At 44.1% G+C, this 26265-nt stretch overlaps 1 protein-coding gene across 1 annotated transcript in view; it reads left to right on the top strand.

Annotated features, from left to right (window-relative positions):
• Nucleotides 1-26265, top strand: part of LOC311134172 (receptor-type tyrosine-protein phosphatase gamma-like) — a 229138-nt gene that overhangs the window by 175434 nt on the left and 27439 nt on the right. Inside the window, exons 5-9 of the mRNA XM_084167783.1 lie at nt 10174-10269; nt 12793-12859; nt 16554-16711; nt 18885-19083; nt 21927-22111. Coding sequence (XP_084023909.1) covers nt 10174-10269; nt 12793-12859; nt 16554-16711; nt 18885-19083; nt 21927-22111 — 705 coding nt within the window. The remainder of the gene's footprint in view (nt 1-10173; nt 10270-12792; nt 12860-16553; nt 16712-18884; nt 19084-21926; nt 22112-26265) is intronic.

Below are 26265 nucleotides of genomic sequence, written 5' to 3' on the forward strand. Positions count from 1 at the left end.
TTTTTAGTCATTTAGCAGACAGTCTTATACAGAGCGCCTTAGTTAGTGAGTGCATACATTTTCATACTGGCCCCCCGTGGGAAACGAACCCACAACCCTGGTGTTGCAAGCGCCATGCTCTACCAACTGAGCTACAGGGGACTACATTAATGAAGTTACTACACAATACTAACCTAAATGACAGAGTGAAAAGAAGGAAGGATGTAAAGAATATACATACTCCAAAACATGCATCCTGTTTGCAACAAGACCCTTCAGTAATATTGCAAAGAATGAACTTTTTGTCCTGAATAAAAAGTGTTATGTTTGGGGCAAACAACACATCACTGTGTACCACTCTAAATATTTTTAAGCATGGTGGTGGCTGCATCATTTAATTTTTTTTACATTTTAGTCATTTAGCAGACGCTCTTATCCAGAGCGACTTACAGTTAGTGAGTGCATACATTATTATTATTATTATTTTCATACTGGCCCCCCGTGGGAATCGAACCCACAACCCTCTACCAACTGAGCTACATCCCTGCCGGCCATTCCCTCCCCTACCCTGGACGACGCTGGGCCAATTGTGCGCCGCCCCATGGGTCTCCCGGTCGTAGCCGGATATGACAGAGCCTGGATATCATGTTATGGGTATGCTTGTCATCGGCAAGGACTAGGGAGTTGTTTTTAGGATAAAAAGAAACAGAATAGAGCTAAGCACAGGCAAATTCCTAGGTGAAAACCTGGTTCAGTCTTCTTTCCAACAGACACTGGGAAACAAATTCACCTTTCAGCAGGATAATAACCGAAAACACAAGGCCAAATCTATACTGGAGTTGCTGACCAAGACGACATTGAATGTACCTGAGTGGCCTAGTTACAGTTTTGACTTAAATCAGCTTGAAAATGGCTTTCTAGCAATGATCAACAACCAACTTGACAGAGCTTGAAGAATGTTTTAAAGAATAAGGGGCAAATATTGTACAATCCAGGTGTGCAAAGCTCTTAGAGACTTATCCAAAAAGACTCACAGCTGTAATCGCTGCCAAAGGTGTTTCTAACGGGTGTATACTTATCTAATCAAGATATATTAGTGTTGTATTTTTCATAAATGTTTTATAAATGTTAGAATTTGTCTTCCACTTTGACATTACAAAGTATTTTATGTAGATCGTTTACCAAAAATGACAATTAAATCTATTCTAATCTCACTTTGTAACACAACAAACTGCCGTTTGCGTCTTTGACAAACAAACATCTTCTGATGATGTGCCATAGCTTCTGTATAAGACACAACACCTTGTGTGTGTATTAATGCACCAGACAGAGGACCACTCTTGTGCATTATCTACTGTCCCTGAACAGTTCAAGGCTGTCTGATGGCTGATTCATCCAATTATTCCTGGCTGGAGAACAGCAGCACGGCTCAGTGCCTACTCATCTGATTAAAGAGAGAGGATAGACAGAGAGAGTGAGAGGGAGGGAGGGATAGAGGGAAGCAACAGTAGAGCAACAGACAAGTTCTGATACAAACACACAGGGTGAGATGGGGATGTGGCGGCTACAACCGTTTGATGAGGGGGTAGCTTTCATATTCAGTTTGTGTGAAGAGTTTGTGTTCAAAACTTTGGTTGCATTTTGATTCTGATTTTGTTGATGGCTAGCACCTCTTTGATGGTGCTGTTATCTCCCAGCATTGTGGTTGTATTTCACCCATTCACTCTCACACACACACACCAAACACACACACACACACACACATCAAGTACACACGCGCATAGGCCTACATTTTTAGACAGTATCGTGTCTCAGAATAAATGCATTTGGGAGCTGTGCATTGAAAGCATTAAAGCATGGCACGGAGTTAGATCTTAGTGAAGAGTATAATCCTACTGTGGATCCCTGCTCACTATGCTACTGCAGGGTTCGATACTGCGACAAAAAGAGTCACATTTGCGACCGATTGACTTGGCAGTGCGACACACAATTTTAATTGGTCGCAAGGGTGCCAGTGAGAAAAATGTACCTGGTCACATTCGTTTTTGGTTCACAATTAGCAATTTTTGTATCATCATGATTTATTCAAACAGTAATGTGCAATTAACCAAAAACAGAAAACAACTGCATGGGAATGCCCTTGTCTGTGTGTGTCAGGGCTCAATTGCACGGGAATGCTCCTCTCAAAAAGTGTCAGGGCTCGACATGCAGGGAAGGTTTTGGAAACCCTCCAGGCCAGTCAATGGAAAAAATATTGTAATAATGCTATTTTCAATCTAGGCTATATAATTGATTTAAAAAAAACATGTTGATTATTCAAGTGACATCAATAAGAGATCATAGCTTTCACCTGGATTCACCTGGTCAGTCTATGTCATGGAAAGAGCAGGTGTTCATAATGTTTTGTACACTCAGTGTATAGCCTATAGATAATCTGTTGGGCAGAGAGAGCACACAGCGCTCAAACATCTGGTTGTTGCGTGTAGCACCTTACCGAAGACCGACAGCGGTAGGGGTAGGAGACAAGTTATGATATCTACCAGTAAATGCTGAGGCAAGAATGGGTATGCAAAGCAAGTATTTAAAAAGTTAAGTCTGTTGAATATTTGCGATGCGCAATTCAGTCATCATGGAATAGCCTACCTTGACAATCAGACATTTCCTCTAGGCTATACGGTCCTTGAAAAGTCATTGAAGTTATGGTAGCCAAAGCTCTACTCCTCCAATATAATGATTCTGTGATTTCATTTCTGATCAGTTTTTATGAGAGATGTAGCCGCTTTCGTTTGTTTCCCGCCGTTTCAATTGAAGGGTGTTGCGCTAGTCTGTTGTGTTAGTTGCGGTAAAACCATGTGAGGTTATTATGAGCAAGACAACATCGAATGTTGGCTTCAACTTGGGTTTCCATACAAAGCATTCCATTACAAAGGGAACCCTGTTTTTGGTCGCTTTCTCATTTTAAAACATAATACAATAACACATCAATAACTCTTCAACATCTAAAATGCGAGACTGAGTAGCTACCACATGGACAGACTTCATTAGTGTGTTTGTGTCGGGAGCATGCTGTCTATTTAGTTAGGCAATGCCCACATTATTCAGACATATTTTAGAATATAAAAAGTACATTTTGGGGGGAGTTTTTTCTTCTTCTAGGCTATTACAACAATTAAATATAACATATAGGTCCTTGAAAATTACAATTAAGTGCTTGAAAAAGTCCTTGAAAGTCCTTGAATTTGACTTGCCAATGTCTGCATGAACCCTGTATAGGCGACTTGCTCAGCCCGCAAATGAAAGTTTAAATCACCTGCTATTAAAATGATGTACGCATCATTCGCTTTGCAGTCAGATCTAGACCCGGCCAGTATATTTTTCATTTGGGCCAGTAGCTTTCAGTTGCATGGTACTGGCAAATTTACCTGTACGCCGAGCCCTGCTGTGTACGGTGTTCGTAGGGCCTATATGTCTACCACTTTGTTTAGCCGTTAGCGATGCTAGTGATAGCCTTTGGGTAGATGGAAAGAACATATAGCACATGTTGCACTTTATTTTAACAGTCTCTTTTCTTTGCTGTTACAGCAAATCTATCCAAAATAATGTAATAACACAACGGCATGCTAATTTAAAAGATCGCTAGTCATTATTAGCCTGGTTCTGTATGGAATGCAAGCACATTATGGGACACAGGCCAGGTGAATTTTAATAATTTTAATTTTAAAAAATAGTGCGACCAAATCATGTGCTGGTGCCACCAACTGAAAAAGTTAATAGCACCAGTGCCACCAGTGGAAAAAGATACAACAGCCCTAATATTTTCCAAGCTATAGCACACAATATTTTACATACAGCAGGTTTTTAGGACCAAATAGTTTGGTCTGCTTCATGTGGAACAATGGGTGGAGAATGGCGCTGCAATGGATAGCAGCTGTTTTACGGGCTCCTGACCAATTCTACTATTTTGTTTGCGCTGATCTTAACTTTTTTTGTACATAATGTTTCCACCATCGTTTCCTATAACCAAAAAGAGCTCCTGGACATCAGAACAGCGATCACTTACCTCGATTTTGATGATGATTTCTACTTCAATGAGTCGGAGGCGCAGGACATACTGCTCCCTGCACCAGGCCCTAATCCCAGAGACTCGGAAAAGAAAAAGGCAGCGAAACTATGTCGGCAAGTACATAAACCGCCTCTACCCGAACGTATAATCACTGAACAAACTGGACAAGCTCTGATTAAGACTATCCTATCATCAGGACCTGAAGAACAGTAATATGCTGTTTCTCTGAGTCATTGGTTGAACAAGGACATAGATAATATACATCTAGCTGGTTTTTCTATGCATCGGCAGGACAGAACGGCAGCGTATTAGGGGAGGTAAGCTCAAGGGGGGAGGTGTGTGTCTCTTTGTTAACAGCTGGTGCACAATCTCTAATATTAAGGGAGTCTCGAGGTTCTGCTCACCTGAGTTAGAATACCTCATGATAAGCTGTAGACCATACTAGGCTTGAGCAGAATACCGCATATACGGTATACCGGGTTATTTGGAAATAGCCACGGGATGGTTTTTCAATACCGTTGAAACTATTTCTTTGAAGTTTGTCAATACATTTTAATATTTGCAGCTATGTTTTAAATAAATACCAGCAGTCAACTTGTGCAATGTGTTAGGAGATAAAGCAGATTGCGTTCTTATTTCACCTGTCACATTATTTTACATTATGAAGCTTACTTAGTTCCCCAGCACAGTTGAGCTAGTCACGTGTTTGTTTGTAAATAGCACAACAGAAGAAAGCGGTGTCCCGCTGTGTATTGACAGGGGTCGCGTTTTATATTGAAAGTCAACAGTGTTTCTTTGCTTCAATAGACTGATCAGGGAGTGCAACTATAGTTTTCCTTCACAGTAGTGCACCACATTTGGCATAAATTAGCTTCATTTTCATCAGATGACAACAGAAGTGCAACGCTATTTGGCTGGCAGCCACACAAGTAAATGAGCTTACAATGAAAAAGTAAAAACAGTGCATGGCCATCATATTTCTAATGTTTAGGCCTATCATAGAAAGAATGTAGCCAGCTACATTTCCTAATGTTTTGCTTAAAGTGAATCTTGCATTTTACCAAAGAAAAGTAGGATGGCTACACCGAGAAAAGTACCAGGGAAAAGTAGCTCCACATCAGTCAGAGTCTGTCCGTTGGTGAATTCTCTTCCGAGTTTAGAAGTGCAAATGAAGCACAAAATGAGTCTGATGCCAAGCAGAAATTACAATAAGAAGCATTTTAGATCTGTGTTTACAAAACGCAGCAAGATATTTCCTATGCGTTCTTATGCAGAATAATGTGTTAACATGACCCCTAGTTTAACTTGCTATCTAAGTAAATGGCTGAATTAATAAGGTGACAGGGCATCATATTGTGTTAGCTTTCTGCCGTGTTTGAGAAGGAAAAGCACTTTGGATGCGTTATTTGTACAGCTGCCACTGCTATCTTGATTTCCAGACATGCTGCTGGGAGAGCCAGTACTGCAGCGTCAAAACTTTGTTCATTTGCACAATGTCTCTCGTTCACATTTGCTTGTAAATGTCCAAAATCACCAAAAATGACATTCAGTAACTCCTACATATATATGTATAACTTTATGAGCTGGATTGCCTGTCTTTGCAAATTGTTTATTTTATTTTGCGCTTGTTAGCATATTTAGCTAGCATCCTCCATGGAAATGTGTTATTACTTGTGCAAAATGTGTTCACATTCTGGTAATAGACGGCCAATGTTTGTTTTTGCGTAATACCGTATATCCCGGGATGAGAAAAAGACGGTATGAAGATACGAAAATCTGGATACCGGCCTACCCTAGACCATACTATTTACCAAGATAGTTTTTATCTATATATTTTTTTAGCTGTCTACAGTATTTACCACCACACTAAGACCACACTCAATGAGCTGTATAGGGACATAAGCAAACAAGAAAATTCTCATCCAGAGGCTGCGCTCCTAGTGGCCGGTAATTTTAATGAAGGGAAACTGTAATCCGTCTCCCCTAATTTTCTACCAGCATGACACCTGTGCAACTAGAGGCGAAAAAACTCTAGATCACCTTTACTCCACACACAGAAATGCGTACAAAGCTCACCTTAGCCCTCCATTTGGCAAATCTGACCATAACTCTATCTTCCTGATTAAAGCAGATTGCTTTTGAATAATCTGTCCATATAACATTCTTCCAAGAGTCTTGATGATCATCCAGGTGCTTTCAGGTGCTTTTTGGCAAACTTGAGTAAATTTTTTGGACGACATAGGTCCCATTATACTTGGCGAAAACCAAACACTGCATTCCACAGTAAGAACCTCATACCAACGGTCAAGCATGGTGATGGTAGTGTGATGGTTTGCAGAACCTGGACGACTTGCCTTAATAAAAGGAACCATGAATTCTGCTCTGTATCAGAGAATTCTACAGGAGAATGTCAGGACATCCGTCTGTGAGCTGAAGCTGAAGTGCAGCTGGGTCATGCAGCAAGACAAAGATCCAAAACACACAATCAAGTCGACATGAAAAGCAACAAATTAGAAGTTTTGGAATGGCCTAGTCAAAGTCCAGACCAAATCCCAATTGAGATGTTGTGGCAGGACTTGAAACGAGCAGTTCATGCTTGAAAACCCACAAATGTCGCTGAGTTAAAGCAGTTCTGCATGCAAGAGTGGGCCACAATTCCTCCACAGCGTGTGAGAGACTGATCAACAACTACAGGAAGCATTTGGTTGCAGTCATTGCAGCTAAAGGAGGCACAACCTGTTATTGAGTGTAAGGGAGCAATTACTTTTTCACACATGAGAAATGGTTGTTGCGTAACTTTGTTAATTAAATTAATAAAATAAGTATCAATTTTGTTTGTTATTTGTAAAGTCGGGTTCCCTTTATCTAATATTAGGTTTTGGTTGAAGATCTGATAACATTCAGTATAAAAAAATATGCAAAAATAGAGAAAATCAGAAAGGGGGCAAATACTTTTTCACGGCACTGTATGAGTGAATGTTGTTTATTGACTACAGCTCATTGTTCAACACCTTAGTGCCCTCCAAGCTCATCATTAAGCTAAGGACCCTGGGACTGAACACCTCCCTTAGCAACTGGAACCTGGACTTCCTGACAGGCCACCCTCAGGTGGTGAGGGTAGGCAACAACACATCCGCCACGCTGACCATCAACACAGGGACGCCCCAGAGGTGCATGCTTAGTCCCCTCCTGTGCTCCCTGTTCACCCACGACTACGTGGCCGTGCACGACTCGGTCTGATCACCGATGACGATGAGACAGCCTATAGGGAGGAGGTCAGAGACCTGGCAGCAACCTCTCCCTCAACATCAGCAAGACAAAGGAGCTGATTGTGGACTACAGGAGAGCCGAGCACTCCCCCATTCACATCGACAGTGCTGTAGTGGAGCGGGTCAAGCGTTTCAAGTTCCACATCGCTAAGGATCTATCATTGTCCATACACACCAATACAGTCATGAAGAGGGCACGACAAAGCCTCTTCCCCCTCAGGAGGTTGAAAAGATTTGGCATGGGCCCTCAGATCCTCAAAATGTTCTACAGCTGCACCATTGAGAGCATCTTGACTGGCTGCATCACCGCTTGGTATAGCAACTGCTTGGCATCGAAACACAAAGCGCTACAGAGGGAAGTGCGTATGGCCCAGTACATCACTGGGGCCGAGCACCCTGCAATCCAGGACCTTTATACCAGGCGGTGTCAGAGGAAGGTCATAAAAATTGTCAAAGACTCCAGCCACCCAAGTTATAGACTGTTCTCTTTGTTACCGCATGGCAAGCGGTACCGATGCACCAAGTCTGGAACCAACAGGACCCTGAACAGCTTCTACCACCAAGCCATAAGACTGCTAAATAGTTAGTTAAATAGTTAACCAAATAGCTACCTGGACTATCTGCATTGACCCTCTTTGCACTAACTTTTTTGACTCATCACATAAGCTGCTGGTACTGTTTATTGTCTCTCACTTTATTCCTAGGTATATGTACCTCAATTACCTCGTACCCCTACACATCGACTCTGTACTGGTACCCCATGTATATAGCCAAGTTATCGTTATTCATTGTATATTTATTATTACTTTTGTTATTACGTGTTTTACTTTTCTATTATTTCTCTATTTTCTTTCTCTCTGCATTGTTGGGAAGGGCCTGTAAGTACGCATTTCACTGTTAGTCTACACCTGTTGTTTACGAAGCATGTGACAAATAACATTTGACAGATTATAATTTTTTGCCATGGAAGAAATATTGCCATACTGGGATCGTCCCAGCCCGAGTAGAACCCTGCTGCTACTGTCAGAACATCGGGATACAGTACAGCACTGGGATGGGAGATTATGCTACTGTAAGTACAGCGGCATACAGTATTACAGTACAGGGCTGGGATGGGAGATTATGCTACTGTAATTACAGCGGCATACAGTATTACAGTACAGGGCTGGGATGGGAGATTATGCTACTGTAAGTACAGCGGCATACAGTATTACAGTACAGGGCTGGGATGGGAGATTATGCTACTGTAATTACAGCGGCATACAGTATTACAGTACAGGGCTGGGATGGGAGATTATGCTACTGTAATTACAGCGGCATACAGTATTACAGTACAGGGCTGGGATGGGAGATTATGCTACTGTAATTACAGCGGCATACAGTATTACAGTACAGGGCTGGGATGGGAGATTATGCTACTGTAATTACAGTGGCATACAGTATTAAAGTACAGGGCTGGGATGGGAGATAATGCTACTGTAATTACAGCGGCATACAGTATTAAAGTACAGGGCTGGGATGTGTGATTGCAGTGGGTTTGAGAGAGAGAGAATGATAGAGAAGAGGGGGGAAAGAGAAACTAGTATTTTTCAACAAATTATTTTATAACCATTGAAAGTTGTACTGTTTATTTGCATAGCAACCTACTGAAAGGAAATATGATTTGTGTACCTGCCAGTGTTCGCTGCATTCTGTCCAAATAATTTATTTATTCTGACGCGCTAGAACCACTTAACTTAAGAATTAAATAAAGGTTAAATAAATAAATAAATAAGTAAAGAGTCACCTCTAATGTTCTGTCTGTTCTCTGTTCTCTCTCTCTCTCTCTCTCTCTCTCTCTCTCTCTCTCTCTCTCTCTCTCTCTCTCTCTCTCTCTCTCTCTCTCTCTCTCTCTCTCAATTCAGTTCAATTCAATTTAAGGGCTTTATTGGCATGGGAAACATATGTTTACATTGCCAAAGCAGGTGAAATAGATAATAAATAAACAATAACAAATTAACAGTAAACATTACACTCACAAAAGTTCCAAAAGAATAAAGACATTTCAAATGTCATATTATGTCTGTATACAGTGTTATTATGATGTGCAAAAAGTACAAAAGGGAAAATAAATAAACCTAAATATAGGTTGCATTTACAATGGTGTTTGTTCTTCAGTGGTTGCCCTTTTCTTGTGGCAACAGGTCACAAATCTTGCTGCTGTGATGGCACACTGTGGTATTTCACCCAATAGATATGGGAGTTTATCCAAATTGGATTTGTTTTCAAATTCTCTAATATGGTCATACATTTGGCAGGAAGTTAGGAAGTGCAGCTCAGTTTCCACCTCATTTTGTGGGCAGGGTGTACATAGCCTGTCTTCTCTTGAGAGCCAGGTCTGCCTACGGCGGCCTTTCTCAATAGCAAAGCTATGCTCACTGAGTCCGTACATAGTCAAAGATTCCCTTAATTTTGGGTCAGTCACAGTGGTCAGGTATTCTGCCACTGTGTACTCTCTGTTTAAGCCAAATAGCATTCTAATTTGCTCAGTTTTTTTGTTGTGAATTCTTCCAATGTTTCAAGTAATTATCTTTTTGTTTTCTCATGATTTGGTTGGGTCTAATTGTGTTGCTGTCCTGGGCACTGTGAGGTCTGTTTGTGTTTGTGAACAGAGCCCCAGGACCAGCTTGCTTACGGGACTCTTCTCCAGGTTCATCTCTCTGTAGGTGGTGGCTTTGTTATGGAAGGTTTGGGAATCACTTCCTTTTAGGTGGTTGTAGAATTTAACGGCTCTTTTCTGGATTTTGATAATTAGCGGGTATCGGCCTAATTCTGCTCTGCATGCATCTCTCTCTCTCTCTCTCGCTCTCGCTCTCCTCACAGATGCAGATCTACCTGTACAACTCCGATGACTTTGACAGTCTCAGTGCGGCTATCAAGGAGAAACGCATGATTGCTGCGATGGCTGTGTTCTTTGAGGTAAGACTGGGCTGTGTTTTTGTTTGAGAAGTTCTGTTGGTCTCAGTTGTTCCCAAACACAATGAAACAGGAGGGTAGAGGGTAGGAATACAGGACTCATTGGGAAATATGAACAACAGTAGTGGATACACTGATCGAAAGCTGCTTGCTCTCCTGAGGCACATCTTTCTTCCTTGTCCTCTCTTTCCTTCCAACTTCCCATATCCCTATTATACATACAGTGCATTCGGAAAGTATTCAGACCCCTTCACTTTTTCCACATTTTGTTACGTTACAGCCTTATTAAAAAATTGATTCAATTGTTTTTTTCCCTCATCAATCAACACACATTACCCCATAATGACAAAGCAAAAACGGAAAAATCACATTTACATAAGTATTCAGACCCTTTACTCAGTACTTTGTTGAACCACCTTTGGCAGTGATTACAGCCTCGAGTCTTCTTGGGTATGACACTACAAGCTTGGCACACCTGTATTTGGGGAGTTTCTCCCATTCTTCTCTGCAGATCCTCTCAAGCTCTGTCAGGTTGGATGGGGAGCGTCGCTGCACAGATATTTTCAGGTCTTTCCAGAGATTGGGTTCAAGTCCGGGCTCTGGCTGGGCCTCTCAAGGACATTCAGAGACTTGTCCCGAAGCCACTCCTGTGTTGTCTTGGCTGTGTGCTTAGTCTCGTTGTCCTGTTGGAAGGTTAACCTTCGCCCCAGTCTGAGGTCCTGAGCGCTCCTGAGCAGGTTTTCATCAAGGATCGCTCTGTACTTTGCTCCGTTCATCTTTCCCTCGACCATGACTCGACTCCCAGTCCCTGCCGCTGAAAAACATCCCCACAGCATGATGCTGCCACCACCATGCTTCATCGTAGGGATGGTGCCAGGTTTCCTCCAGATGTGATGCTTGGCAAGGAGTCTCATGGTCTGAGACTCCTTTAGGTGCCTTTTGACAAACTCCAAGCGGGCTGTCATGTGCCTTTTGCTGAGGAGTGGCTTCCGTCTGGCCACTAGTGCTGCAGAGATGGTTGTTCTTCTAGAAGGTTGTCCCATCTCCACAGAGGAACTCTGGAGCTCTGTCAGAGTGACCATCGGGTTCTTGGTCATCTCCCTGACCAAGGCACTTCCCCCCCTATTGCTCAGTTTGGCCAGGCGGCCAGCTCTAGGAAGAGTCTTGGTGGTTCCAAAGTTCTTCCATTTAAGAATGATGGAGGCCACTCTGTTCTTGGGGGCCTTCAATGCTGCAGAATTTTTTTTGTACCCTTCCCCAGATCTGTGCCTCGACACAATCCTGTCTCGGTGCTCGACGGACAATTCCTTCGACCTCATGGCTTGGTTTTTGCTCTGACATGCACTGTCAACTGTGGGACCTGATATAGACAGGTGTATACCCTTCCAAATCATATCCAATCAATTGAATTTACCACAGGTGGACTCCAATCAAATTGTAGAAACATCTCAAGGATGATCAATGGAAACAGGATGCATCTGAGCTCAATTTCGAGTCTCATAGCAAAGGGTCTGAATACTTATGTAAATAATCTATTTCTGTTTTTTATTTTAAATACATTAGCAAAATAAAATCCAAAAATCTGTTTTCGCTTTGTCATTATGGGGTATTGTTCTACAGCTGAGGATTTTTATTTTATTTAATCCATTTTAGAATAAGGCTGTAACGTAACAAAATATGGAAAAAGTCAAGGGGTCTGAATACTTTCCGACAGCACTGTAAAGTGTAGATAAACTATTCTACTATGTGGTTGTCTGATTCTTCTATTCATAACTCGTTTTGGTTCCAGAGGAAAAGTAAATATGGACTGTTCTAGCATCTTCATCTTTTTTTTTCATGTTCCATATTTTTGGGCGTGGTGGCTAGGATTTAGCCACAGTAAAGTGACTGCAGCGGAAACACTGGTTCTATTTCTATTATATTGATGTGGTCTATTACTTAGAAGCACTCTATCGTAACACTCAGGGCCACACAGACAAAGTGGCCGGGACCGTTCCTCTCTGACAGAGAGGCAGGCAAGTTGGAATGGGGACACAGGTGTTTCTAGGTCTGTGGATAGACAGTGACGGACCTTGTGTGTGTGAAGACCTAAATGCTACCACTGTGTTTCTGACAGCCCTGTCGCTTACAGCAATTAGCATCAGCGCGCGCACACATGTATCCAGCTGAAAGAGCAGGAAACACACATACACACAGACACACCAGTTTACCATATCTAATCGAGCTGCATTTGGGCTCCCTGAGGGTGTGTGAATGGTCACTAAGGGGTTCATGTTATTATCCACATTCAGCACTTAGTTACAGACTATTACTCTCATTGGACTGACCTGAATTAGGAATGGGAAGGAAGAGGAGGAGGAGGAGTGGTCCCCATGTCCCAACACGGTTTTATTCCCCCGTAGTGTAAATAGGACATTGGGAATGTTGGTAATAAATGTGATACGTGTACTGAACTGAGTGTGGGTACTGTAACTGCTGTTCTGGGCTGTCCTGTAAAAGAGCCTGTCTCTTGTTTGTTGTCTTCAGGTGGGGTGGAGAGACAATCCAGCCGTAGAGCCCATCATCCAGGGACTGAAACGGGTTGTACACCACGGTGAGTACACCTGGCACTCACACTACTACTGTCACTCTCTCTCTCTGTGTTCTTCTAAAAAGGACATTGGCTTTATCACTTTCGCTATAATTCATAATAATAATCTACCAACTGAGGTACTCAAAGCTCTTTACATAGTAATGGTGAAACTCACCTCATCCCCAACGACCATTTTATGTGCCAGAACGCTCACCACACATCAGGTGAGGAGTGATTTATACCAATTAGGAGGATTATTAGGTGGCCATGATGGAATTAAGTGGCCATGTCATTGGGGTTCACACCCCTACTCTTATGATAAGTGCCATGGGAATTTTAATGACCACAGAGGGTCAGGACATCCGTTTAACGTCCCATCCGAAAGACGGCACCCTACGCAGGGCATTGACCCCTTCACTGCTTTGGGATCTGCTTAGCCCTCCAACACCACTTCCAGCAGCATCTGGTCTCCCATCCAGCGACCGACCAGGACCAACCCTGCTTAGCTTCAGAGGCAAGCCAGCAGAGGGATGCAGGGTGGTATGCTGCTGGCTATAGAGGGCTTTCAGTCACACACAAGAGCACTCAATGAATGTCCTCAAAAAAATACAACTAAAAAAGAGACAGAGAAATGATTTCCCAAGGACATAGTTGTTGTTGTTTATGTTGTTTGTGAGGTTAATGTGAGGTGATTGCTTCAAACATCACACATCTCCCAGACTGTCTATCTTCAGACATCACACATCTCCCAGACTGTCTGTGAATAGAGATTCTGCACCTCTCATCTGGTCTTCCATCCGTTTGTTCAGGCTTTTGAAGATACTTAACCTTGGTGTTCATTATTAATCCCACATTAAAGTCTGACCACAAACTGTGAGCCCAGTCTTACATCAAGAGGAAGGCAGTACAGCGAGTTACCACCACTCCCTGCTTCTCTCTCTGTGTAGCGCTGCGAAGAAGAGACGGAAAAGTGAATTGCATCTAAACCTCAATTAGTCTCGTTCGCTCACACACACTAACACACACACACAGAGAATTTACACACACAGCAGCAGCATCAGATGCATGCTCGCTTGCACCATTAATGTTTAATGCTAGGGGGACACAGACAGACGTGCCTAGCTGTGATGTGTGTTGTCTGAAAGTGGAGTTAGCTGGTGTCACTACAAACATGAGTTATGCCGTGTCTCTACCAGCCCGTATCCGAATATGCTTTAGCATGTTTCCCTAATCCTCTGCTCCGTCTGCCTATACATACATACACACACACACACACACCGGCCTGAACAAATTGCCCCTCGGGGATTAATAAAGTTGTATTGTATTGTATACGGAGCCATGCCGCTGTGTCTATATGTGTGCGTGCACGCTTTGTGTGTACCAACACATACGGCTGGGTTAACAATGTGCTTCTGACGTAGATCTCTTTATGTGTGTCCACTCAGAGACAGACCGAGAGAAAACATATTAATGGAAGAAGGGAATAAACTGAGAGCATATGGTCTCTTTACTCATGCTGATTCATCTCACACAACTGGAGCTCCTCCGTGCTTCTCTGGGTCTTTCTCCAATTCATTACACTGACTATCTATACTGGATGATCTGCCATGGCTGGAACGGGGCTAGAATGGGGCTAGCAGGCAGGTGGTATTGCTAGATTTAGTGGACTAAAAAGCATGCTCAATGGAGAATCTCCAATGAAAGTGTTTTTTAGACAAGGAATAGGCCTATTCCTTAACTCCGGGAAACTGCCCTCTGTGTTGATCATTCAGACTTGTGTTGCATGTTTAATCCAGAGTCCCACGCTGTTGGGGGAAGGGTTGGGTTGTTGTTCTGAATGTCCAAGGGAGGCTCCTGGTCCTCTGGCTGGGTACTTATGTGAGTCCCAAATGTTACCCTATTCCCATAGGGCTCTGGTCAAAAGTAGTGCACTACATAGGTAATAGGGTGCAATTTGGGATGCACACTAATATCCTCTTCTAGCTAGTTGGAGGTGGCGGTGGTGGGCTTTCCGCCAGCTCGTTAGCTTCAGCCATCCATCCATCCATCCATTAGCAGGTCTGAGGCAGCACCACCATACGGCACTAGGCTGTGCTACTACTGAAACAGCCCACGATGTCGGGAACAGAAAGGGGCTGTGCTGTCTGAGGTCAGGTAGTAGAGATGCTGTGACTACTGAAACATCCCACGATGTCACGAACGGAAAGGGGCTTCCATTGGGACACGTCTGCTGTACAGTCACGTCCACTGTCTCGTCCCATGTCCCATCCACACTCCATAGTCCACAGTGTGGCGTCCTCTTTATCCTTCCATAGTAACCTACATGACTGTTAGTAGGATCTCCCTCGTACCTACATGGCATGGTTTATATCTTAACCCCAAGCTCAGAGTCCTGCTGCCACCACAGATTGTCTCCAGCTACCACTTTACTACCCCAGATTGTGACAGCAGCCTCTAAACACAGGAGTATGTATCTCCCTGTGGTTACAGCGGGCTACAGCTGCCCATCGATGGATTAGTTGTCAGAGCAGGAGACCTTATCTGATCGTCCTCTCCTCCTCTTCCTCTTCCTCTCCTTTCTGCTAAGCCCTGATGTTGCCAAACAAATGCCAGAAGGAGGTTTTTAGGCAGGAAATGTCCCTGTAAAACAGGATGCCAGCAGTAAAGCAGAAGGAGGTTTTTAGGCAGGAAATGTCCCTGTAAAACAGGATGCCAGCAGTAAAGCAGAAGGAGGTTTTTAGGCAGGAAATGTCCCTGTAAAACAGGATGCCAGCAGTAAAGCAGAAGGAGGTTTTTAGGCAGGAAATGTCCCTGTAAACATGATGCCAGCAGTAAAGCAGAAGGAGGTTTTTAGGCAGGAAATGTCCCTGTAAAACAGGATGCCAGCAGTAAAGCAGAAGGAGGTTTTTAGGCAGGAAATGTCCCTGTAAAACAGGATGCCAGCAGTAAAGCAGAAGGAGGTTTTTAGGCAGGAAATGTCCCTGTAAAACTGGATGCCAGCAGTAAAGCTCTTAGAGTGATGTTCCCAATAACTGGCAGTTGTAAATAAACACGGATCCTCCTACCTGATTTAAAATAAAATACTAGTCCTATGGGTGATTATGCACAGTAAATAAATTCCCCATACTCTAAACATTTGGGGATTGAAATAGGCGTAAAGATACAATATAATGTCAATATTTTCTATTGAATTATGTGGGAATAATTATACCTACACTTTGTTTACAGTGTGTGGGTCTCTGAGTGTGCGTGGGTCTCTGAGTGTGTGTGGTGTCTCTGAGTGTGCGTGGGTCTCTGAGTGTGTGTGGGTCTCTGAGTGTGTGTGGGTCTCTAGGTGTGTGTGGGTCTCTGAGTGTGTGTTGGTCTCTGGATGTGTGTGGGTCTCTGAGTGTGTGTGTGTCTCTGGGTGTGTGTGGGTCTCTGGGTGTGTGTGGGTTTCTGGGTGTGTGTGGGTCTCTGAGTGTGGGTGCGGCTGTGTTTGTGTGTTTCTCTGTGTTGATGTGTGCATTCCTGTGCTCTCTCTCCTCTCCCCTAAATAGAATGATGATATGTTAGTTTGTGTTTCTCTGTGTTAATGTGTTTCTTTGTGTTTCTCTGAGTTGATGTGTGTGTTCCTGTGCTCTCTTTCCTCTCTCCTCTCAAAGAGAAGGATGCTGTGTTAGTTAGTTTTTCTCCGTGTTTATGTGTGTATCTGTTCTGTCTCTCCCCCTTTCAGAGAAGGAGACATTCCTGAGTCCATTTATCCTGAGGGATCTGCTACCATCATTGTTGGGGAGTTACTACCGCTACACAGGCTCTCTCACCAGCCCGCCCTGCAGCAAGGTGGTTGAGTGGATCATCTTCTCCAGACCCGTCTTACTCTCCCACTCACAGGTCAGTTAAACATGCACGCACACACACACACACACACACATTTTGGGGAGTAAAAATATATTCCCATTCAAAATCCTATTTTCCCTAACCCTAAGCCTAACCCCTAACTCCTAACCCTAAACCTAGCCCTTAAGCCTAAAATAGCATTTTAACAAATTCAGGGCTTGAAAAAAACCTACCATGTCAGAACATTCTGGTGACTTGTTAGGATATTCTGGTCCTGATAAGGTAGGAAAACATGTACACACACACACACACACACACTATCATCTCGGCTTGGGCGGTATACCGCATATACAGTATATTGGGTATTTGGAAAAAGCCATGGGATGGTTTTTCAATACCATCAATACAATTGAAACAACATTTTTTCATTTCAACTGTAACATTATTTGAAGCTTACGGTAGTCCCCAGTCACATGGTGTTTGTTTACAAGCACACAAGGACAAGAGTCCTGAGCCTTGTGAGTGACTCATGGTTGTGCAGTGCCAGGTAATCTAATTACAGTATGGAATGAACAACTAAATGTTTACCAGCTAGATATCTTATAACTATTAAGTTAACTATCTAAAAGGTGCTAAATGCTCTGCAGTTGTGCATTTGGCTTGATTTAGTAGCTAGTTAGCTATCTAGCTGTGGTTAGCTTCTTCCAAAATCAAGCATTCGCTTGGTAACAGCAGAGAATCCCCTCCTGGATCAAGAGCCTTGCTGGCTAATATTTGTTTTGTGTGTGCAGCAAACTGTGAGTAGCATTGTTGAGTTACTTGTATACTTGTATAGTTTAGGTCAGAAACTGTACAATATGTTTGCAATGCGCTTGTTACCATTTAGTTAGCATTCTCTATGGGATTTGACATGTACTTGTTAGCATTGCTAAACTTCGGATTACAGAGTATCATTGGGGTTTGAACATAGCGCCCTTTGTGTTCAGTGCCGGTCTTACCGGATATTCTGGTATGGGACAAGGTTGATATGAAGGTATGACAATTTGGAGAAGCTTACTATCATCCCTCTGTTTCTATACACCAACCTGCTCCTCCCCTCTTCCCCTACTCCCTTCCTCCTCCTACCCTTCCTCTCCTCCCTCCTCCTTCTCTTCCTATGTGTATAAAACATTAACTGCCTATGTGGTGGGTGATTAAACGGGTGTAGCCAATTACTGCTACAGTATGTGAATTATAGTGGCTGTGAACACATGCAAACAGACTGGCTGCGGGCAGCTACAGGCTTTTAAATTCCTTCTGACACCAGGTTGACTATCACACTAAATACTGGAGGTGACTGCATATTTACTGCAAATGACCTCTCCTACCATTACCTACACATCACACCACGCAATCTCCCAGCTGCTTTATAAATATACTGCTGCTATAGAAATAATAAAATATAGCACATCAAGTGCTTGGCTTTGAATAATCCTTTCTGGGCGGCAGGTAGCTTAGTGGTTAAGAGCGTTGTGCCAGTAACCGAAAGGTCGCTGGTTCTAATCCCCGAGCCGACTAGGTGAAAAATCTGTCGTTGTGCCCTTGAGCAAGGCACTTAACCCTACTTGCTCCTGTAAGTCGCTCTGGATAAGAGCGTCTGCTAAATGACTAAAATGTAAAAAAAATGTAATAAGACATGGTCTTATGATCTTATTTCGATTATCTTACTATGTGCAACGCTTGGTTATATACACATATATTTACATATCTCCTTGAGTGTACATTGTATATTTGAAGAGCTCCGGACGAGATTTGTCCACAAACCTGCAGCAGAGGACAAATCCTTTGTTGTGTATTGGATCACTGGACGTAGAGTATTGACTGTGTACTGCAATGTTTCATGGCGTTCATAGATGGTCTCTTATGAATACATAATTCATTTTTCCGTGCGTCCATAGAAGACATTGATTCTAGCCAATCTTTAATGGTTAGTCATTACAATGCTCTGCAGGACGTCAGTCAAAGAGATCGATGGCAGCAACTTTGCCCCTTTGAAATGTTACACACTCCTGGAGCCAGTCGAGCAGAACAGAGGCACGTTTATGTCCTTTGCTTCAGGGACACACATACACATACACATGCACCCCCTCCACCCAACACACACACACACGAAACAATCACACGCACACTCACACACTGCTTCTGCCTTACTGAAACCTATCCCTCTCTCTCTCTCTTCTGTGTCTAGCTGGAGGCATTCTACTCCATCTTCACCACAGAGCAGCAGGACCATGTGAAGTCAGTAGAGTACCTGAGGAACAACTACAGACCACTCCAAGACCTGGACAACAGGGAGGTATTGAAGTCCGCTGTTAAAGACGCCTGGCAGAGGGACCTGACTGACAGCCTGGGATTGGGTACAGACGGCATCACAGACGCATCCAGAGGTACCACACTATACGCTCTCTTACAGTCAGTCAGTTAGTTAGTCACCAGACACATCCAGAGGTACCACTACACCTGATCTGATCTGACCTTACGCTACTTCTCACCATGTCACTCGGTCTTTCACTTAGTGCCTGTCATTTATCTATACCAGCATTTCCCAAACTCGGTCCTGGGGACCCCTAGGGGTACACATTTAGTTTTTTGCCCTAACACTACACAGCTGATTCAAATTATCGAAGCTTGATGATTAGTTGATTATTTCACTCATATTCACTCATAAGTTTATTAATTCAATCAGTCTTTCAGTTGTTTATTGCCTTTCTTTGTCTTTGTATGAAATATTTTTTCTTACTTTATTTTGCATTACAAACATTGTTAGTTGAGGCTCCGCTAAAACCGGTCGAGTCCATCCAGAAAGGCCCCTGCCTCTTTAAACATTGGCTGTCTTTGTTTTGAGTGTGGCTGGCAGAGAGAATTGAATGGGAGTGATTGTGATGAAGTGGTAGCTAGCGCTGTAATGGGCTACATGACTGAGTAATCATCATTAATATGCATACAAAAAATTGTCATACAAATGAAGTTGTGAAATCGCTCTGTCTCGCTCTCATCTTTCTTCCATTTCCTTTCCCATCTCCCTTTCTCTCATAATAGACGTATCCTCTCTGATCCCTGGGTCTAGTAATATATAGATATGTAGAGTATAATAGCCCTTCTCCTCCTCTCTGATCTCCTCTCCTCCTCTCTGCTCTTCTCTCATCCACTCTGCTCTCCTCCTCTCCTCTCTGCTCACCTCCTCTCTCCTCTCCTCCTTTTTGATCTCCTCTCTCCTCTCCTCCTCTCTGCTCTTCTCTCTACTCTCCTGCTCACCTCTGACCTCTGCTCTCCTCTCTGCTCTCCTCTCTGCTCTCCTCCTCTCTGCTCTCCTCCTCCCTGCTCTCCTCCTCCCTGCTCTCCTCCTCTGTCCTCCTCTGCTCTGCTCTCCTCTCTGCTCTCCTATCCACTCCTATATGCTCTCCTTGGCTCTCCTATCTTCTCTCTTCTCCTCTGCTCTCCTCTCATCTGCTCTCCTCTGCTCTCCTCTCATCTGCTCTCCTCCTTTCTGCTCTCCTCTCCTCTCTCCTCTTCTCTGCTCTCCTCCTCTCTGCTCTCCACTCTGCTCTCCTCTCTGCTCTCCTCTCCTCCTCTCCTCTTCGCTCCTATCCTCTCCTCCATCTCTCACCCAACCTAACCCTCTCCTCACACCCTACCTCCATTTCATGTATACATAATTCACACTATTTTCACATAATTTTTTCAGTGGAATAACGGAGCAATGTAAGACCGAAAATGTAGAGCTTCCTGCCTTGACACTGGTTGTAGACAGCCTCTGAATCCATTGTCTAGTCACTCAACACTCCATGCGCAGACAGACAGACATACTGACGGCCACATGGATACAGATGCCTTTCTGGTGACCATACTGTGGCCTACATCACCACCTTGAGGTTATGTATAGTACTGCAGCCATACAGTGTGTGAGTGAGTGAGTGAGTGAGTCATCCTCTGATCTATTCTCTAGTACCACAGATGAGACGACTGACTCACTTAAATATAGAACCACAGAAGATTACTAAAGTAGTCAACAACACCACACACGCCTGACTCCTGTTTCAGATGTATCATACACACTGGTCCCTCTATTCCTCCACCCCTCCAATCCTTCGTCCCACCTTCCTACATCCCTCTGTCTCTCTAGCCCTCCACCCATCCATCCCTACTTCCTCCATCTCTACATCCCTCTGTCTCTCTAGCCCTCCACCCTTCCATCCCTACTTCCTCCATCTCTACATCCCTCTGTCTCTCTAGCCCTCCACCCTTCCATCCCTACTTCCTCCATCTCTACATCCCTCTGTCTCTCTAGCCCTCCACCCTTCCATCCCTACTTCCTCCATCTCTACATCCCTCTGTCTCTCTAGCCCTCCACCCTTCCATCCCTACTTCCTCCATCTCTACATCCCTCTGTCTCTCTAGCCCTCCACCCTTCCATCCCTACTTCCTCCATCTCTACATCCCTCTGTCTCTCTAGCCCTCCACCCTTCCATCCCTACTTCCTCCATCTCTACATCCCTCTGTCTCTCTAGCCCTCCACCCTTCCATCCCTACTTCCTCCATCTCTCCATCCCTCTCTCTCTATCCCGCCATCCCTCCTTCCTCCATCCCTCTATCTCCGTCTCTCCATACCTCCATCCCTCTATCGCTCCATCCAGTACCCTAGAGACTGGTTGGTTGGACTATACCAGAGCCCTGTGTGTTGAGGCTCAAGGCTAGTGTCTTTATGAGCTTATGTTTTCTTTCAGTCTGGTTAAAGCTGGTCCTCTGGAAACCAACGGCTGGGTGAGTCAGCAGTCAGACAGTAATAAAATATGTAGTTTCTCCTCAGGCTGTCTGCCTGCGACCCACGCACGTAACACATACACACACCTTGCCATTATCAGATCAGACTGAGAGCTGGTGAGATGTAAACACAGCCTGCAGTCCGCCGCTCCGAGCGAGTCCTTTTATTTTTACCTGTTTGTTTGTCTGTGTCACCATCATCGTTTCATTAATCAGAAAAACACTTCTCAAGGCTCTCTCTCTCTCGCTCTTTCTCTTTCTTTCTCTTTCTTTCTCTCTCTATCTTTTCCTATCCTCTTCCGCCCAGGGTGGTTTTTATTGTCTTATAAATCATTTCTTTACCGTTTTCTCTCTCAATCCATCCGTCTCCTCATTCCTCTTCCCTCTCTTTCACCCCTCCTTCCCTCTCCATTCTGATTTTCCTCCCTCAACCCCTCCCTCCTTCCCCCCCACCTCCCTCCCTCACCAGTCTGCAGCAGTGCCCCAATCAACATGAAGATCCAGCCGCTGAACGGCACTGCCCTGGTGGTGAGCTGGCAGCGCCCGCTAGTGGTCTACCACCCGCCTATCACCAGCTTCATGGTCTCCTACAGCTGGGTGAAGAGCGACGTGGCCTACGAGAAGACCTTCACCAAGACTGGAGACCAGAACATGGTGAGACACACAGACAGAGAACACTGTACAGACTGTCAGTCAGTCACAGTCACCTGGCTGGAAATAGACACTCCAGGTCTGTCTGTCACAAATCAAATCACATTTTATTTGTCACATGCTTGGTAAACAACAGGTTTAGACTAACAGTGAAATGCTTCTTTACGGGCTCTTCCCAACAATACAGATATACATTTTTTTTTAGAAATAATAGAAATCATAATAACACATGAATACACAATGAGTAACGAGAACTTGGCTATACAGTATACATGGGGTACCAATTTGTAAGTCGCTCTGGATAAGAGCATCTGCTAAATGATGTAAATGTAAATGTACCAGTACCGAGTCGATGGGTACGAGGTAATTGGGGTAGATATGTATATATTCAGAAAGTATTCAGACCCCTTGACTTTTTCCACATTTTGTTACGTTACAGCCTGATTCTAAAATGAATTAAATAAATAGAAATCCTCAGCAATCTGCACACAATACCCATAATGACAAAGCAAAAACAGGTTTTTAGAAATGTTTGCTAATAAAAAACAGAAATATCTTATTTACATAAGTATTCAGACCCTTTGCTATGAGACTCCAAATTGAGCTCAGGTTCATCCTGTTTCCATTGATCATCCTAGAGATGTTTCTACAACTTGATTGGAGTCCACCTGTGGTAAATGAAATTGATTGGACATGATTTGGAAAGGCACACACCTGTATATATAAGGTCCCACAGTTGACAGTGCATGTCAGAGCAAAAACCAAGCCATGAGGTCGAAGGAACTGTCCGTGGAGCTCTGGGACAGTGTCGAGGCACAGATCTGGGGAAGGGTACCAAAACATTTCTTTAGCATTGAAGGTCCCCAAGAACACAGTGGCCTCCATCATTCTTAAATGGAAGAAGTTTAGAACCACCAAGACTCTTCCTAGAGCTGGCCGCCTGGCCAAACTGAGCAATCGGGGGAGAAGGGCCTTGGTCAGGGAGGTGACCAAGAACCTGATGTTCACTCTGACAGAGCTCTAGAGTTCCTCTGTTGAGAAGGGAGAACCTTCCAGAAGGACAACCATCTCTGCAGCACTCCACCAATCAGGCCTTTATGGTAGAGTGGCCAGACGGAAGCCACTCCTCAGTAAAAGGCACATGACAGACCGCTTGGACTCTCAGACCAAGAGAAACAATTCTCTGGTCTGATGAAACCCAGATTGAACTGTTTGGCCTGAATGCCAAGTGTCACGTCTGGAGGAAACCTGGCACCATCCCTACGGTGAAGCATGGTGGTGGCAGCATCATGCTGTGGGGATGTTTTTCAGTGGCATGGACTGGGAGACTAGTCATGATCGAGGCAAAGATGAACGGAGCAAAGTACAGAGAGATCCTTGATGAAAACCTGCTCCAGAGCGCTCAGTACCTCAGACTGGGGCGAAGGTTCACCTTCCAACAGGACAACGACCCTAAGCACACAGCCAAAGCAACGCAGGACTGGCTTCTGGACAAGTCTCGGAATGTCCTTGAGTGGCCCAGCCAGAGCCCGTACTTGAACCTGATCGAATATCTCTGGAGAGACCTGAAAATAGCTGTGCAGCAACGCTCCCCATCCAACCTGACAGAGCTTGAGAGGATCTGCAGAGAAGAATGGGAGAAACTCCCCAAATACAGGTGTGCCAAGCTTGTATCATCATACCCAAGAAGACTCAAGGCTGTAATCACTGCCATAGGTGCTTCAACAAAGTAAAGAGTAAATGGTCTGAATACTTATGTAAATGTTATATTTCTGGTTTTAATTTTGTATAGATTAGGAACATTTTCAAAAAAAACTGTTTTTGCTTTGTCATTATGGAGTATTGTGTGTAGATTGATGAGGAAAAAAATGTTTTAGTCAATTTTAGAATAAGGCTGTAACCTAACAAAATGTGGGAAAAGTCAAGGGGTCTGAATACTTTCCGAAGGCACTGTAGGTAGGGATAAAGTGACTAGGCAAAATAGTTAGTGCAAAAAAGGGTCAATGCAGATAGTCCTGGGAAGCTATTTTGTTAACAATTTGGCAGTCTGATGGATTGGGGGTAGAAGCTGTTCAGGGTCCTGTTGGTTCCAGACTTGTGCATCGGTACCGCTTGCCATGCGATAGAGAGAACAGTCCATGACACACACACTGCACTGAGACTCCCACAGTGATGTGTCTGATGGGCAAAACTCCCTCAAGTCTAATGTGTCAGTGAGAGGTGAAATGGTCTCATACCATCACTGTAACGTGTGATCTCAGTTAAATTTTCTTTTTAAAGCATGGCAGTCTTCTCATTCAGCCAGTGATTGTTGTTGATATAATTCATGCCTTCACGTTAGTTTCCAACTTGAATGTGTTGACTATTTAGACTTGCCAAATGGAGCCTAACGTGTCCAACTATGATGTGTCTAAATACACTATATATACAAATGTATGTGGACACCCCTTCAAATTAGTGTATTCGGCTTTTTCAGCCACACCCGTTACTGACAGGTGTGTAAAATCGAGCACACAGCCATGCAATCTCCATAGACAAACATTGACAGTATAATAGCCCTACTGAAGAACTCAGTGACTTTCAACGTGGCACCGTCATAGAATGCCACCTTTCCAACAAGTCATAGAATTTCGGCCATGCTAATGCTGCCAGGGTCAACTGTAAGTGCTGTTATTGTGAAGTGGAAACATCTTGGAGCAACAATGGCTCAGCTGTGAAGTGGTAGGCCACACAAGCTCCACAGAACGGGACCGCCGAGTGCTGAAGTGCGTAGCGGGTAAAAATTGTCCGTCCTCGGTTGCAACACTCACTACCGAGTTCTAAACTGCCTCTGGAAGCAACGTCAGCACAATAACTGTTCATCGGGAGCTTCATGAAATGGGTTTCCATGGCCGAGCAGCCGCACACAAGCCTAAGATCACCATGCACAATGCCAAGCTTCAGCTGGAGTGGTGTAAAGCTCGCCACCATTGGACTATGGAGCAGTCCGACCAATCTGGGTTTGGCGGATGCCAGGAGAACGCTACCTGCCCCAATGCATAGTGCCAACTGTAAAGTTTGGTGGTGGAGGAATAATGGTCTGGGGCTGTTTTTCATGGTTAGGGCTAGGCCCCTTAGTTCCAGTGAAAGGAAATCTTAACGCTACAGCATACAATGACATTCTAGACGATCCTCTGCTTCCAAGTTTGTGGCAACAGTTTGGGGAAGGCCATTTCCTGTTTCAGCATGACAATGCTGGGGCGGCAGGTAGCGGCAGGTAGCTTAGTGGGTAAGAGCGTTGTGCCAGTAACCGAAAGGTCGCTGGTTCTAATCCCCAAGCCGACTAGGTGAAAAATCTGTCGATGTGCCCTTAAGCAAGGCACTTAACCCTAATTGCTCATGTAAGTCGCTCTGGATAAGAGCGTCTGCTAAATGACTAAAAATGTAAATGTAAAAAAAAAAATGCCCCCGTGCACCAAGCGAGGTCCATACAGAAATGGTTTGTCGAGATTGGTGTGGAAGAACTTGACTGGCCTTGCCAAAGCCGTGACCTCAACCTCATCGAACACCTTTGGGATGAATTGGAACGCCGACTGCGAGCCAGGCCTAATCACCCAATATCCGTGCCCGACCTCACCAATGCTGTTGTGGCTGAATGGAAGCAAGTCCCCGCAGCAATGTTCCAACATCTAGTGGAAAGCCTTCCCAGAAGAGTGGAGGCTGTTATAGCAGCAAAGGGGCAAACTCCATATTATTGCTCATGATTTTGGAATGAGCTGTTCGTCAAGCAGGTGTCCACATACTTTTGGTCATGTAGTGTGTATATAAATGAAGCCAGACAGAGAAGGATTTGGCTGTGAACGATCATTTAAAAGGAATAAACATGGTCTGCAGGAAAACACTGTCTCAGGAGAGACGATGCTGAGACGTCCATCTCTCTTTGCCTACAATCAATCACCACCGTCTCGCTCTCTCTCTCTTCCTTTTGCCATATCGCCACACTCCCTCATTCTTCCCTCACGTCAGCCCCCTTTCTCCATTCTCTGCCCACTTCATTTCCATTTTTATTTTCAATCTCCGTCCTTATCTGGGTTATATCAGGGACCTGCAGGCATCCTGCAATCATAGTTGAATCAATTGAAAACCACTCAAGCCCTTAGTTTCACATCCCCTCTTCT

This window comes from Coregonus lavaretus (assembly GCF_964263955.1).
Source record: "Coregonus lavaretus genome assembly, chromosome: 8".
NCBI lineage: Eukaryota > Metazoa > Chordata > Actinopteri > Salmoniformes > Salmonidae > Coregonus > Coregonus lavaretus.